General features: G+C 54.7%; 4 protein-coding genes across 4 annotated transcripts; 3 read left to right on the top strand and 1 right to left on the bottom strand.

Moving 5' to 3' along the window:
- The first annotated feature begins 2,441 nt into the window (after positions 1–2,441).
- Positions 2,442–3,718, top strand: BGZ61DRAFT_25435 (uncharacterized protein). The gene is made up of 2 exons (XM_046238375.1): positions 2,442–3,082; positions 3,131–3,718. Exons 1-2 carry the CDS (start codon positions 2,524–2,526, stop codon positions 3,520–3,522), a joined length of 951 nt encoding a protein of 316 aa, XP_046112737.1. The 5' UTR covers positions 2,442–2,523; the 3' UTR covers positions 3,523–3,718.
- On the bottom strand, positions 3,546–4,453 carry BGZ61DRAFT_525993 (Alkbh6 protein; the record flags this gene model as incomplete). The annotated part of the gene is made up of 3 exons (XM_046252865.1): positions 3,546–3,911; positions 4,017–4,226; positions 4,274–4,453. The coding sequence occupies 3 exons, from the start codon at positions 4,451–4,453 to the stop codon at positions 3,546–3,548; spliced, it is 756 nt and encodes a 251-aa protein (XP_046112736.1).
- A 1,153-nt stretch (positions 4,454–5,606) lies between these two features.
- BGZ61DRAFT_489044 (uncharacterized protein) lies at positions 5,607–10,243 on the top strand (the record flags this gene model as incomplete). The annotated part of the gene is made up of 9 exons (XM_046250169.1): positions 5,607–7,350; positions 7,387–7,552; positions 7,586–7,883; positions 7,923–7,966; positions 7,997–8,052; positions 8,083–8,540; positions 8,577–9,384; positions 9,436–9,662; positions 9,716–10,243. The coding sequence occupies 9 exons, from the start codon at positions 5,607–5,609 to the stop codon at positions 10,241–10,243; spliced, it is 4,329 nt and encodes a 1,442-aa protein (XP_046112735.1).
- A 930-nt stretch (positions 10,244–11,173) lies between these two features.
- On the top strand, positions 11,174–13,170 carry BGZ61DRAFT_439290 (P-loop containing nucleoside triphosphate hydrolase protein). The gene is made up of 6 exons (XM_046244347.1): positions 11,174–11,357; positions 11,445–11,465; positions 11,541–11,823; positions 11,990–12,380; positions 12,446–12,913; positions 13,125–13,170. The coding sequence occupies exons 1-5, from the start codon at positions 11,337–11,339 to the stop codon at positions 12,762–12,764; spliced, it is 1,035 nt and encodes a 344-aa protein (XP_046112734.1). The 5' UTR covers positions 11,174–11,336; the 3' UTR covers positions 12,765–12,913; positions 13,125–13,170.
- Positions 13,171–15,021: the final 1,851 nt, after the last annotated feature.

Below are 15,021 nucleotides of genomic sequence, written 5' to 3'. Positions count from 1 at the left end.
GAGTCAATCGTTTTTAACGACAGTATTCATCTACGTATTGTTTTTTTGCATCCCCTTTTAATACATAGCAATCCGGAGATGCGAAACACCAGCCTCATGTCTGGTTAAAAATCTCACTGCGTTTAAGGATGTACTTATTTGTTTGTTTGTTTTTGGCTTTACTCACTATCGATTGATAGAGTACTGTGGTAGAAACCGCCCATATTCCACATGCACGAGAGATGGTCTTGTCCGTTGGTTCAACGCAAGAAGTCTGTGACCCAAACAGGCGTGAACGGGCGGTGTATAAAGTGGCACTCGATGGACGCAGCTTAGTACTCGCTAGTCCTAGGCTAGGCCTATGAGCAGATTAGACACTGGCAGGTTTTGTTGCAGGAGCAAGATCGTGAGCGACATGTCTCAGCCATCTCGACCCCCAGTACCAGACTGATTAACAAATAGGAGCAGCTAGACAGGAATATCAATGGAGCTAGGGCAGCCTGTGGCAGCAGGGTTGATGAGCCTTTAACATGCCTGGTGCCTAGTATGTAAGCCTAGATGCATCTATGTCACCGGCATGCAAGTCCTGTGTCTTCACTCACTTCAATTCCCGTGTCTCTTTTTGGCTCACAGGACTGAGCTGGGCCACTTGTAAAGAGACGTGAATCTAGGGGGGCGAGATAGCCATAGGCACAAGCAAAAAAACGTCAAGTAGAAATCTCAAACCAGTTTTTAGTTGATAGTTGAAAGTGAAAGCCTTAGTGAGGCGTCAAGCTTCATGCCTGGAGTCAAGAGGCTAGGTGGGCAATGGATGGGGCCAGGTCTTGATGTTGAACTTGGAATGTGATAAAGTCAATTTGAGTATTTTATTTTCTCCCAACTAAGTCATCTTCTATGTTTGTCTCATATTTTTCTTCCCTCACATTGACAACTTGCTGGCCTTTTTTTTCTCCTCTCCATTGCGGTAAAGGAGAGCTATCCCAAATGCGTAATGTTGAATTCCTGCGTGTAAGCCAAGGCTGCATAGTCGAACCACGGGAACGTGGAGACATGTTGGCGAAAACTCTTTTTCACCCCTGCAACAACGCAAGTAGAACCTAATAAAAACTCCATACGTTACTTTTGCGCTCTGCAGCTAACAGCGATAGGTCTTATGGGTCGGGCCGCTGGAAGAACATAGGCTTTCCGAGTAGGAAACGCCTTGCGGCGGCCTTGCATGAGCCGTTCCAGAAAACCCAAAGGAGCATTTTTTTGGTCCTACAGAAGCTGAAGTTTATTCACGGAGATTGGTGGGTGTGTTAATGAGTGCATCGATTTAGGAGGAGTAGGAGGAGCAGCGTATCGCCAGGTTAGGATTTTTTCCATCCCGAACCTGATCTAGATGGGTCGTGGCTTAGTTAAGTTCCGCATTACGCATCTCGACCTATGCTTTGGGAAGCATACAGACCTGATGTATCCAGCTGATTAAGTTCACCTCTCGAAGGCTGAGAGATCGATTGGAGATCGTTAGTGCTTTGGTAAACTTGGGCTCCATCCGTTACACCAAGGTTGTCTCTCCTACTCGCATTGGCTCGATCCTAGCATTTTACAACCAATTTCTATATAATGTAAGTTGAACTTTATGGCCTCTGAACCCGCTAGTGGCGCTTAAGCGTGGGTTGTTCTGACATCGCGCGCCCTGGCTTGATGCGCTTTCTAAGACCATTTTGTCGTGCGGGCTCCAATGGATATGAGTCATTGTCAATCGAGGGTACACAGATGGATTAACTTGAAGTTTATGAGGGATGCAGTGATTCTAGTCGTTGGTAGGTTGTTCTCTTCGTTTGGAGACCTCACACATGAACTTCTCATTATTTACAGTAATGGATAATCTGAATCTTCCCTGGGGACAAATATTATCCTTTAGGTTTGCAATAATGGTGCTTTCTATCTGACACTTGTAGCCTATAGTGGTGAGTCTTACAATAACATGGTTCTGGTCTGATTTTGAGGATCTCGCATTTCCGTAAATAATGCGGAAGAAGTGTATGGACTCTCTCACCTCGGGTAGAGTGGAATAAATAGTAAAACCCCTCGGCGATTCAAATCAGATTACAGAAAAATAAAAAATAAAAGTCTCAATGGTCTTGTTTAGTGAAATGCAATATGTTTAACGGCTCACCCGAATTATCGCGCCTGGTTTAGGGTAGGCCAGTTTCCCATTCAGCGGGATGTCAGCTACAACCCTCAGGACAACATAAAATCGAGGAAACTCCCATGCTCGGGCTGATAGTCCGTATACATCAGATCGAACTACACAAGGTTATCATATTTAGGCGGCCGCTTATTGTTCCACGGTGAGAAAATGGAGGCATGACGTTAAGGGTTGAGAATGGTAGTGACTCCACAGTGGAGACCAGGAACTTTCTGGTGCATCAGGGATCTGGAATCAACATTACTAGGGCCAACATGAAAGCACATGCCTCCTCCATCCTTAATCCTCAACAAACTACTTTTCTCTTCTGCCCATGCTGAGGTAACACGCAACCCATACGGAAATAAAGCATGGGTTCGTTGGATGCGCTGTTTGAGCTGGCATTGGGCCTCACGCCAGCCCAATGGTGCCAGACCTTCTTCCTCCTCGCCACAGGTATCATCGTCGCCATCCAAGCCCTTCCCAGCCATGTCCGCGGTGCTGTGATGAACTATGGCGCACGGCGGCCCCAGGACGCCGGGAAGAAGCCAGAGAAGCCCGCAGGGGCTCTCGGAGCCCTGTGGGGACTGGTGACCATGTTGACGGAGTTTGGACAAGTTCCTCATTCCTGGTTTCTTCACTTCTACATCCTCTCGGCATCTTTCTCCGCATTCTGGGCATGGCAGTACTTCCAGAGAGGCAGCTTGATGAGGGAGATAGCAAAGCTACAGGACAGGGCCGGGGGGCCATCGATGGAATTGGGACAGGTGTACGCCGCGTGGCTGCTGATGGCGCTGCAAGGCTCGAGACGGCTCTACGAGAGTCTGTATGTGTCCAAGCCAGGATCATCCCCCATGTGGGTCATCCATTGGGCCCTTGGACTTGTGTACTACACGACTATGGCTGTGTCTGTCTGGGTTGAGGGCTCTAGTATGTTGTCCTGCCGAACTGTCTGGACCTGCCGCTGACTAGCCACAGGCGCGATTCTTGAATCATGGGAGTCGCCTCACCAGGGCCCGTTGTTGATGCGAAAGCTGCCATCCGGGCTGGCATTGTATTTCGTGGCTTGCATGAAGCAGAACCAGTGTCACCGCTATCTGGCAAGTCTGAAAAAGTACACCCTTCCCAACGAAGGGTGGTTTCGATTCTTCATTTGCCCGCACTACACCTGCGAGTGCCTCCTCTATGTCGCCATTGCCTGGGTTGCTGCACCCCCAGGCCAGCTATTCAACACGACGGTCCTCTTAGGCCTTTTATTCGTGGCTGTGAATCTAGGAGCAACGGCGTTCGGGACTAAAAAGTGGTACGTGGAAAAGTTTGGTGCCGACAAGGTGGCCGGGAGGTGGGTGATGATACCCTTTATATTTTAAGCTCACTGAAGGGCTTGGCCCATTCAACGCTTGAGAAACATGCCAAGCTTGTTTGCGACCTTTGAGACACCCAGCACGTCTCGGTACGTCAGGCTTGTACGGGTCTGGCGGATGTTGCGGCCATCGGCAAACGCATCGGCATCCCGCAGCAGAGACCAGTTGGCAATGCTGTCGGCAGAGAGCTCGGCGTCCTCCTCGATATCGGCAATTCCATGAAGATAACCGGTGTAGAGCTGTTCAGTTGTGATGAGGAGACTACGAGGCTCTTGCAGGATCCTCCAGGCGGGCTCTGGATCCAGGGCTCCGTCGTCCTTGCTGCGGTAGAGATTCAAGCAAAGGCTAGCGCCAAGGCTTACCGTGCAGACAACGGGCCAATAGGCAGCACCATCCTATTATAAGATGAGCATCCCGTAGCGTGGGGGACTATCCACCTGTCGTGTACTTAACTTGTGTGGCATGATGCCAATTCCCGGCGGATACTCGTTGATCAATACGTGATTAGGCCGCCCATGTGCGCTGCCGTCAAATATATGTCCGGAGTGGGCTTCTTGGACGGGGAGTGACAGCAACCGCGAAACTACAGGGCCCTCAAGCCATGGTGGCAGAGGAGCGTCGAGCAACTTGTTCTTGACAAGGTCGGAGGGCCAAGTCTGGAGTCTGCGGTGGGTGAGTTGCTTCCATCTGGGCTTAGGCGCCGCGGCAATCTGGCGAGGGTCAGTGGTGACCCATTCGCCAAATCCGACGCACATACTTTTCCTAGGATCACCCGCTCTTCTTCCTCGCTAATGAAGTTTGGGATGTAGAAGGCGCTCTGGGGCAGAACTGTAATTCTGGCATGATCCAGAGAGACTGGGAGCGAGATGCCTTTGTGGTTGCTATCAGCACTAGCATCGTGGAGGGGATAGTTTATTTGAAGAGGGGATGGATCCATGGCGTAATAAGTCGTCGTAATAAGAGAGGCGAGAGTGCGTCGACAAAGAGTCTTGCTGTCGCGTGCGCTTTGCTGTTCAGAGTTTCATGGGGCTGTGATGATTAGCACAGTTGGATGATGATGCTATGACAGGGGTGTGTGCTGAGAAGAAAGGAAGTGGAATTACCTCGTCAGGTGGTGGCACACGTGCCGCTTATGACCCTGAGCCGCCTGCAGGCAACAGGGCAAATGTGGCTGCGAAATGCCGACACGAACTAATACCCGGTGTTGATGAAACGTGACCAGGGATGTGAAGGTGATGCAAGAAGCAAGGCAAGAGGGGAAGGAAGTTGGCGCCGGCAGACACCAACTGATATCACATTTGCACTTTGCAATTTGCACTTTGCACAGTATGGCGAGGAGGTTTGGATGGCGGCGGGATCCTTTTACAGGGCTCGCAGGCCGAATCTCGAATAATAGCAACTCGTAGGTACGGACTCCGTCCCGTCTGGTAGGAAGGAGATGTGCAGTGTAGCGGTGTGAAGCCACGGAAGCCACTGAAGCCAGCTCCCGGGTCGCCTACTCTCACCACTGTAACACTGACCCCGTCGCCACTGTGGCCACTGCAACCTCCGCTACAGCAGGGCGGCGGCTGTGTTTTGGCCCAACAGAAAGTGCGGCTCGAGTCGCTGTGGACCGCCGTACGCCCCCTCGCGCCCGGCCAATCATAGCGCCGTCAGCCTCGACTTGCCCTGGGAGGACAGACTTTGTCTCGCGGCTTGGGCCAAAGTCCCGTTTTCATCTGTCATTCCCAAACAAGGTTCGTTCAGCTTCGAGCCGACGCCGACAATCGACCTTTTGCAGCATCCATCTCATCCATCTCATCCAAGCTCCAACGACTCCTCGATTCTCCGTAGCTTCGACTGTTCCCCCCGTGCCGCTGCGGTGCCCGTTTCTCGCCCGCGCCCGCGTCCTCGCTTGCTTCCCCGATCCGCGCCCGCTGCACGCCGTGTTCGCCGCCTCCTCGCCCAAACACGTCCTCTCCGAGCGATAGGGGCTGGTCCGGTCCAGCAACCCGCCCTCGTCGACGCGAATCAATCGCCCCCGACACGCCGACCCTCGCCATCATCTCCAGGATGGTGGTAGCTACTTGTCCTCCTCGCAGGTAAATGATATGGATGCGCAGAATGCTGCCCAGTCCGACCAGACGAGGCCTGCTGGCGCTTCCCCTCAGCGGCCCGGCCCCCGGCGTGAGACCACTTCCTCGCCCGCGCCTGTGAGCCCCAGGCCCGCATCCCCGGTCAAGGAAACACGCCCAGCCGCGAATGCCTCCACCGCCCCCGACGCAGACGCCCCCGAAGACCGCGATTCGGATGCCGAGACCATTGTCCTGCCCGGCAAAGATGGCCACTCCCCCTCCAAGGCCCGCAAGGTGAGACAGGAAGACAAGAGCGATGGCGACGCCGACGCCACCAAGCCCCCAGCCAAGCTCTCCGCCCCCTTCGATGGCGACAAGTCCGCTGTCCCCAGCCGCCTCGCCGATGTTGTCAAGAAGAAGCGCTTGTCTGGCCACCTCGACCGCGATAGGCAGCCTCGAAACAAAGATGCCGCCTCCAGTGGTTTGAGCTCAGCACCCGCGTCCCCACCTCAGCACCATCGTAAACACCGTCCACGTTCCGACGACCCCCGCTCCTCTTCTGAATCCGAACAATCGCACCCCAGGCCTCCCAAAACAACACTGCGAGACAAGCTGAAATCCGGCGAGCGCCTGCTCCCAACCAAGCGAAAGATCCCCAAGCTGGACTCCGACGACGAGGCGGATGGCCGCAAGGCCCGGCGCCAACGCACCATCAGTGCGGGCACCGATACCATCCGCGTGCCTAGAGACCCTAAGTCTGTGTCGTCGAAGTCCCACCATGATTCACGATCGATTTCTCCTCATGCCCGAACCCATCGACGAAGCGCCTCGTCTCAACTACCCTCCTACTCGTCAAACGGCCTCGGGCAGAAAAAGAAGCGGCTGCCAGCTCCTCTGCAGCCCACCGACTATCATTCGGATGAGTCCTCTGCTAGTGGAAGTCCACACCCTCGCAGCTCCAAGCTCCGTGGTCTCGCACAGCCTTCCAACGCCGACCCCAACGCGTCACCGGCCAAATTGGCGCCACACAAGAAGCATCTTGATGCTCACGGCCAGACGTTCCTAGCTCGTGCCTGCGCGAGAGGCGAGTATGATGGTGCAAAACACCGACTTGGCGAAAGACCTGAGGACTTGAATGTTGCTGACTACGCTGGCAATACCCCCCTGCAAATTGCCGCAATTAATGGATGTGAGAATATCGTGAAGCTCCTCATCGAAGCTGGTTGCAACCTGGACTGTGTCAACTACGACAAAGACACACCATTGCTGGACGCTGTTGATAATGGCCATTTGGGCGTAGTGAAGCTTCTGTTGGAGGCTGGCGTTAACCCTCGGAAAGCCAACGTCAACGGGGAGGAACCCATCGACCGAGTGAGCGATGACACCGAGAATGCCGAGGAGATTCGAGCGGCTCTCATCGAAGCCAAAAAGCGAGCAGGTGAACGACAACGGACCTCTGAAGACCGCCATTCTCATCCCGAATATCACGATGCCAGAGACTCTCACGCGCCGGACAGCCCTCGCCAATCCCCGGCCAATCTGTCTGGGCAAAGTGGACGAAGGACTGGGACGGTACGATCGACCAAGACGAGAAATGACTTGCTCTACATGCCTCTCGACGAGAAAACTCTCCGACAAGCCGCTGGGCGCGGTGATGAGGAGACCGTCGCCCGAATCCTGCAGGTCAAGGAGGGTTATGACGACCCCGAATCCATGGTTGCCGCCGCGAGAGGTGGCCACGACTTGGTCATTCAATTACTTCTCGGCCTCGGAGGAGCTCGTCCGGACCCATCACCTATTTCCTCTACACAACCAGAGTTTGCAACACCGATACTTGCAGCTATTGGACAAGAGAACATTAAAGTGCTAGAACTGCTCTTGGAACAACAAGGTTTTGATCCGACGAGACGCTTCGAAGGAGAAACGTACTATGAGATCGCCCGACGACGACAAGGGACGAACTGGAAGGAAGAAGAACATATGTTGAAGAATGCATATGACGAGCACAAACGCAGCCACAAGGACTCAGTCAAGACAAAATCTCCAACCAGACGCGAGCGTGAACGAGAACGCGAAGAACGAGAGGCCAAGCGGGCCCGACGAGCCGAGGCTAAGGAGGAAGCTCGGCTGCTCAAGCGAAATCTGTCAAGCCCCTCGCGAGAGGCTGAGCCCAGGAGAAAGGTTGCTTCATCGAAGCTTACTAGTCCTAGAGAGAAGCGGAGGCCCGAACCCCTCGCAAATCATGGCGATGAACCTCTGCCAAAACGTGGCCCTGGACGACCAAAGAAAGAGGACCGAATATCCTCCATCACCGTTTCTGATCGCGAACTTTCACCAACCGTCTCCCATAAGCAACTCAAGACCAAGCGTACCGAATCCGACGCCGCCGGCGTATCGTCCGAAGGCGAAACTGTCAAGCCGAGAAGAAAACTTGTTTCCAAGGGTGAGCTTCGGGGAGAACGAGAAAAGCAAAGGCGCGCTAGTATGGTATCCAACGCATCCTCTCTCAAAGATCATCCATTGAGCCCTCATGACTCGAGGCATGACGAACCTTCTGAGAAGCATAGGAGTGAGAAATTATCCGAAAAGTACCACGATCGAACCAAGGCCCTGAAACGAGATGGTTCACGGGATCGTCTTGTCGTATCTGGGGACGGATCTACGAAACGACACCGCAACAGCATCACTCCCGACAGACCCAGCAACGGCGACAAGGATGATAGCGAAGTTCCTCCGAAGCGGCGACGACTTGACGGTGAAGGCAAAGAGAAGCGACAAAAGCGATCTCTTTCTTCGGACGAGCGACCTCGCAAATCCAACACCGCTCAAGATCACTCGTCCAAAATCTTGTCCAAGTCCAGCCAGAAGAATCACGATGATGAGCGTCGGGGAGCTCGCCACGAACTTCATCGTGGGGATTCAGTTCGCTCTAGCGGAAGTGAAAAGCAGACCCGCGTCAAATCTGAAGATGTGGACGTTGATATGAAGGATGCTGATACGATAAAGGCTGTGTCTGAAGCTGATACTCAGGCCGCCCGAGATAAGGAGGCTGAGCAAGAGAAGCAACGCCTTTTGGAGCAGGAAGAGGCGAAGAGGAAGAAGAAGAGGGAGAAGGAGGAAGAAGAACGCAAGCGCGTTGAAGCTGAAGAGAAGAAGAAGCGCGAACATGAAGAAACTCGGAGAAAGGCGGAGGAGGAAGAGATTAAGCGCAAGGAAGAGGAAAAGAAGCGAAAGGAGGAAGAGGAACGTGAGGCGGAGCGTAAGCGGAAAGAAGAAGAGGAGCGCAAACGCCTTGAAGAGGAAGAAAAACTGCGACGTGAGGCTGAAGAGAAGGTGCGCCGTGAAGAGGAAGAGAAGCGCAGACTGGAGGAGGAGAAGAAGAAGAAGGAAGAGGAGGAGCGGAAGCAGCATGAGGAGGAAGAGAGACTCCGCCGCGAGCAGCTTGAGAGAGAAGCGGCCGAAGAAGCTCGACGTCATCGCGAAGAAGAAGAACGCAAGGAACGCGAGCGACGAGATCGAGCCCACCGTGAGGAGATGGAGAGGAAGCGAGCTGCCCGCGAAGCCGAGCTACGACGGATGCGAGAGGAGCAAGAGCGCGCACGGTTGGACAAATTGCCACCGCTGCTCAGGTGGCTCGATACATGCCCAAACCCCAAGCTTCCCGCCGTCGCAGAGAGATTCAAACGGATGCAGGGCGTTCGATACGACACCATTCGACCGGAGGCAAACGAATCCGCAGAAGGTCGCGAGCAATGGGTCCTCAACACGCACGTTGCCCTATTGCTTGGTGAGAAGGATCTTGACCTTTCAAGATGTAAGTCTCACTTCCGAAGATGATTTGCATTGATTCTAACTGAGCCTTTAGATACTGCCTGGGAGCGTGTTCCGGTTACTACTCTTGCCAAGAAATCGCTTTGGAGAGTTGAATGGAGAATGTACTCCCTAATATCCGAAAAATTGTGGGAACTTGGACAACAGCTCCCCGACTACTATGGCGAGGAAGACCCATGCGCCTTGCGGTTCCAGACGAAGGAACGACTTAGGATGGAGGCTTGGGAGCGATTCCTCCAAACTAACATGTTCTTTGTCAAGGTATGTTCCGATACCCTGATACTTACTAGGGGTTCTTGCTAACTTGCACCTAGGTGTCGGATTTGATGTATACAGTTCCCAACATCCCACACCTCCGGAACATTCAACTCGGGGTCGAGTACCGCGAGCTCTTGGAGACGGAAGAACAAGCAATCGGCTGGAAAGCAAACCAGAAATGGAAGTCGGACCCAGGAGCAAGCCGCTTCCACGGATTTGCTCCCCGATTTAAGTACTACAATAACGGATCAATGGTGAGCGAGGACATGCCCTCGGTACACCAGACGAGCAGAGTGCCGTTCCCCGAAAAACGAGTTCCACGACGAGGCCTCGTACAAGTGTACCCAGACGACCCAGAGTACGCCCGCGTGTGCGTGGAGCAAGGCCTGGAGCACCTTTTGAATGGCCACATGAGTCCGCTCCTAGTGAACGGCATTCACTCATCCCCGATAAGCCAGAAATCTGCTACACCGGCTGGGTCCGTTGCCAATGGAACGACGAAGGTTTTGATGCCCAGCACACCGAACGAGCACATGGCCATGAATGGAACTTTGACGAATGGCATAAACGGATCCTCGACTTGAGCGCAGCACGGAACCGACTACTGTACGGGAACGACGACGGAGAACAAGACGTTTGATAGTGTATCTTTTTTTGAGAGATTCTCTTTGTCAGGGTAACGACCATGGATGGCGCAGACAGACACACCCCCTTGTCTGGTTTCTTCTTTTTTGTTTTATATATGAATGTCGGCCGGTGGGATATCTACCTGGGTGGGACAGGTTGGGATAGGCAAAGGACAATGGAGGCGCTCGACGATGACATTGGAGATTTTGGATGTCGGAGACTGGAAGTGATGATGAAAGAAGGACTTGTCGGATTGTGGAAGAATTGTGGAAGGAGGACGGGAGCAGGAGAGCAAGCCGTGGATGAAGAATATTGATGTCAGAAGTGAACAAGAAACAGCACTACCAAGTTGGAAGTGGTGGCTCGAAACCCTGTAGCGAGCTCGAGCTGAAGGCAACAAGCACAATAGAACAGTGGCCACTACGAACGGGCGAGACACTCGGCGTGTTTCAGGTGATTGATGATGGTGCATGCCTTGCGAGTCAGTTGACCGCGGACTAGGACTACGCAATGAGACTCTGTGGTGTGTAGGTAAGATTGCATGTCTTGGTTGCGCAGAGCCGGCGTACCGGGCCGTGCCGTTAAGACGAAGACGGCGATGGACGGGAATGCGGATTGGAGGAGGAACGACCAATAGAGGCCGGTAACGGGTTAGTAATTACGGGTTGGCGGTGGATGGACGCTGAGGGAGAGGCATTCCGATGGATGGGCGGATAATGGGCGATGATGGGCGGCGGATGATTCGCGGCGGATGAGCGGGGCGCGTTTAATGTGCGAAAACAGAGGTGTGAAGTGAAATGTTAGAAAGGTGGGCCCCGCTCACTGGCTGACATCACACTCACACTGGTGGCGGTTACAACCACAGCAAAAATTTACCCCACCATCCAGACAATTCCATCACACTGCAATTGCAACTATCACAGAGGGCTTGTGACACCTCCCAACGACCGAGACCGAGACCCAGACCCAGACCCAGACCAGACCAGGCCACTTCCCGACTCAGATCCTGCTAGCACCAGACTCAGACCGCAGCAGCCGCCAGCCGCCGCCATGTCGACCACGGTAGACAAGGTTCGTTGACGCCGGCCGCCGGCCGCGCAGCCGTCTTGCGTCTTCTTCGCTTGTGTCATAGTAGTCGCTAATCCGACGTGCCCACAGATCAAGGAGATTGAGGCCGAAGTACGTTCACGATGGACCCCCCTCGACGAGACACGCCCCCGGCTCTGTTCCCGGTCGCTCTAACCCGTCCGATAGATGGCCAAGACCCAGAAGAACAAGGCGACTTCGTACCATCTGGGTCAACTCAAGGCCAAGCTCGCCAAGCTCAAGCGCGAGCTGTTGACGCCCTCGAGCAGCGGTGGTGGCGGCGGTGCTGGTTTCGATGTGGCCAGGACCGGTGTCGCCAGTGTGGGCTTCATCGGCTTCCCCTCTGTGGGCAAGAGTACGCTGATGAGTCGCCTGACGGGCCAACACTCGGAGGCCGCTGCATACGAATTCACCACCCTCACTTCCGTGCCTGGCCAAGTCGTCTACAATGGTTAGTTTCGTTGTCCGGGGGCCGTTATCCCACCCATTTTGGCCCCCATGCTCTTCCTCTGCCTCCTCCACCGCGCGCTCCACCACGTGCCGCTCGTTGCTTCATGCCCAATGCCCAATGTCCGATGCCGTGCCCTTTTCCCTTGAACTGACTTTTGATGGACCAGGTGCCCCCTTGCAGATGATCGATCTTCCCGGTATTATCGAGGGTGCCAAGGACGGACGTGGACGAGGTAGACAGGTTATTGCCGTCGCTAAGACGTGCCATCTGATCTTCATCGTGTTGGACGTGAACAAGCCTCTAACCGACAAGCGAATCATCGAGGCTGAATTGGAAGGCTTCGGTATCCGCATCAACAAGGAGCCCCCCAACATCACCTTCAAGAAGAAGGACAAGGGCGGCCTGAACATCAGTCACACTGTGCCCCTGACCCACATTGATAACGATGAGATCAAGGCTGTCATGAGCGAGTACCGCATTAACTCAGCTGATATTGCCATCCGATGTGATGCCACCATTGACGATCTGATCGACGTCCTAGAGGCGAAGAGTCGAAGGTAAAAGAAAGCCACCAGGGAGCAACATCTCCGGGCGAAAATGATGTGCTAACGGCCGCTGCCAGTTACATCCCTGTGGTTTACGCTCTGAACAAGATCGACTCGATCAGCATTGAGGAGCTGGATCTCCTGCATCGTATCCCCAACGCAGTGCCAATTAGCTCGGAGCACGGGTGGAACGTCGATGAGCTGATGGAGGCTATGTGGGACAAACTCAACCTAGTCCGCGTGTACACAAAGCCCAAGGGTAAGCAGCCGGACTACACGCAACCGGTTGTTCTCCGATCCTCGCGTTGTACCGTTGAAGACTTTGTAAGTTGCCTCCCAACTGTGACCCTCTTGCCACATACGGACGCTGGGCATCGTCACACCCCACCGGTTTAGTGATTGCTGACTGAAGATGCCTGTCCAGTGCAACGCCATCCATCGAAGCATTGTGGAGGTGTTCAAAACGGCTATTGTATACGGAAAGTCTGTCAAGCACCAACCCCAAAGGGTTGGCCTGGGGCACGAGTTGTGTGACGAGGATGTTGGTGAGTTAAATCCCCCCGACCCTAAAAGGCGGCCAAGCGGGGATGGATGCAGGGAAGAGGAATTTTGAGGCCCCCCAGATCGTATGCCCGACACTCATCGGGATGTCGCGTATTTGGCTGGCCGAGGCGTTACCTCCCTGGTCTGCTCTGCGCAGCCAAAATTGCCACGGAGCGGGCTGGATCTTGTAGCCATGCTAACTTTGTTTGAAAGTCACCATTGTCAAACGATGATGAAAAAAAAAAAGGATCGAGATGAAGGGGGGAATCCTCCGGGGAGGCGTTATGGTGTTGGTCGGCTGCTGGACGACTTCGAGAGCCGCGTCGCGCTTCAGATCAGATGTAGCATCGAAAGCCCAAGCCCAACTGCGAACCAGGGTCAACGTGTACTCTAGCCTCGCTTCGATGGTTAGAAGCACGAGGAGGAGTAACGTCACGGAAGGCTGCCTCTCACATCGGAATGACGGATACGGAGCACAAAGGTCAATAAGGGCAGGGCTGACACGCGATGCGCGGCTACGAGCAAAGTATGGCCGATGCGGAGACTCTACTCGGCCAGACACGATAATGATCAGCGCAATACTGTAGTTTCCGGGGGAAAAAAGTGGCGTGTGCACTTAACAGCAGAAGGGCTGGTAGCACTGACCGGGACTGCTTTGACTGGGGGGGGGGAAACATTAGACAAGGGACAGGGAGAGGAGAGACAGGGGACAACGGACATGGGGGCCCGGGACAAGAGCAAAATCAAGCAAGCGGTGGATATTGGATTGGTCCCTATAGCAATAATTAAGAGACATTTCTCGACGACGGACGGATGGCTTCACCATGCGTGGGTGGCCACGAGGCGCGCCACCACCTCCATCAACATTTCTGTCGAGGTTGGAGGTTTCCAAGTTTCCAGGAGATTTCGAGGCTCAAGGCTCAAGGCTCAAGGCTCGTGGCCCAAGGCTGAAAGGCGGAAAGAACAAGGAACGTGGACCTGGACGACACAAGACGCAGTGGTTCGACCTGCATAGCCGAGGGCCTCTCGATCTGCGGCCGTCTTTCCCAGCAGAAGCGTGGGATGCAGGCGGGGGTGAAACAGGCCTCTGCTTCTTGGCTTGCATCGGGCGCTTAGAGAGTCGTTGACTGGGCTGGCTTACATTGTACACAATTTACCCTGGGGCTCTAGGCCCTTAGACTGGGGAGGCTTCGGGACGTTGTCGAGCGCTCCGCCTTTCACGACGCTTCTCTTGCCGCCGAGCAAGATGGCCATGGTGGGTCGGCAGCGGCACTAGCGGGGACCTGACGGACACCATTGAGGGAATCGAAATCGCCGAGGGTTGTTCTGACTCGCCTGCCGGGGGCCATGTGCTTGGAGCGTCCGGCTGTCTGACTTGGGGCTTGGGATGTTCGCTTTGTTGCTCAGACTGATGTCCAAAGGGGGGCCCCCGTCGATGGTCTGTGTCTGTCCGTGGCTGCCCGTGCTGCCCGTGTTTGTGTCTGCTACAGTTGTCTCTTTTGACTGAGACCGGGCTGAATTGCGAGCGTCAACGAACCGGGGGGAGGGGCCACAGTGGATGGCAGGGCAGGGCGTGGCATGGAGGGGGGGAGGATGTGGGATGGAGCACGAGCTCCCTTCCCTTCGGCATGGCATTCGAAAGGGGATCTCCAGCGAGGCAACGGGCGGCGGGAGCGAGCGACGGACGGCGTGCCGCGTGCATGACATGACAAAACCCTAGCCGGGGGAGGCAGCGGAGGCACACACAGACCTGGAGGGAAGTTCAGGCCTTCACAGATTGAGCGGCCGACTCCACACCATGCAGAGATGCAGAGAGTGTAGAGTGGCTGCAGGGAGGAGGTGGAGACGGAGGGCCGGACTGCATGGACGTCTGCTTGTTGGCGGCGATGGCCAGCCTTGCCTTGCCTTGCCGGAGCGAGAGACGTCAACGGGAGGGGGGCGGTCACGGCCAATGGCGAACGTGGCGGCCCTGGGACCCTGGGACCCTGGAACCCTGGAACCCTGGGGGAGAGTGAGAGAGTTGAGGGCGGCAGAAGGTGGAAGGATGGGCTATGCTATGGGATGTGGACGTGAGCATCATGATGGATGTGTGGACGTGACGATGAGTGGA

Source organism: Ilyonectria robusta (assembly GCF_021365365.1).
Source record: "Ilyonectria robusta strain PMI_751 chromosome Unknown BGZ61scaffold_1, whole genome shotgun sequence".
In the NCBI taxonomy this organism is placed as follows: domain Eukaryota; kingdom Fungi; phylum Ascomycota; class Sordariomycetes; order Hypocreales; family Nectriaceae; genus Ilyonectria; species Ilyonectria robusta.
This window is presented reverse-complemented; position numbering and strand designations above follow the sequence as displayed.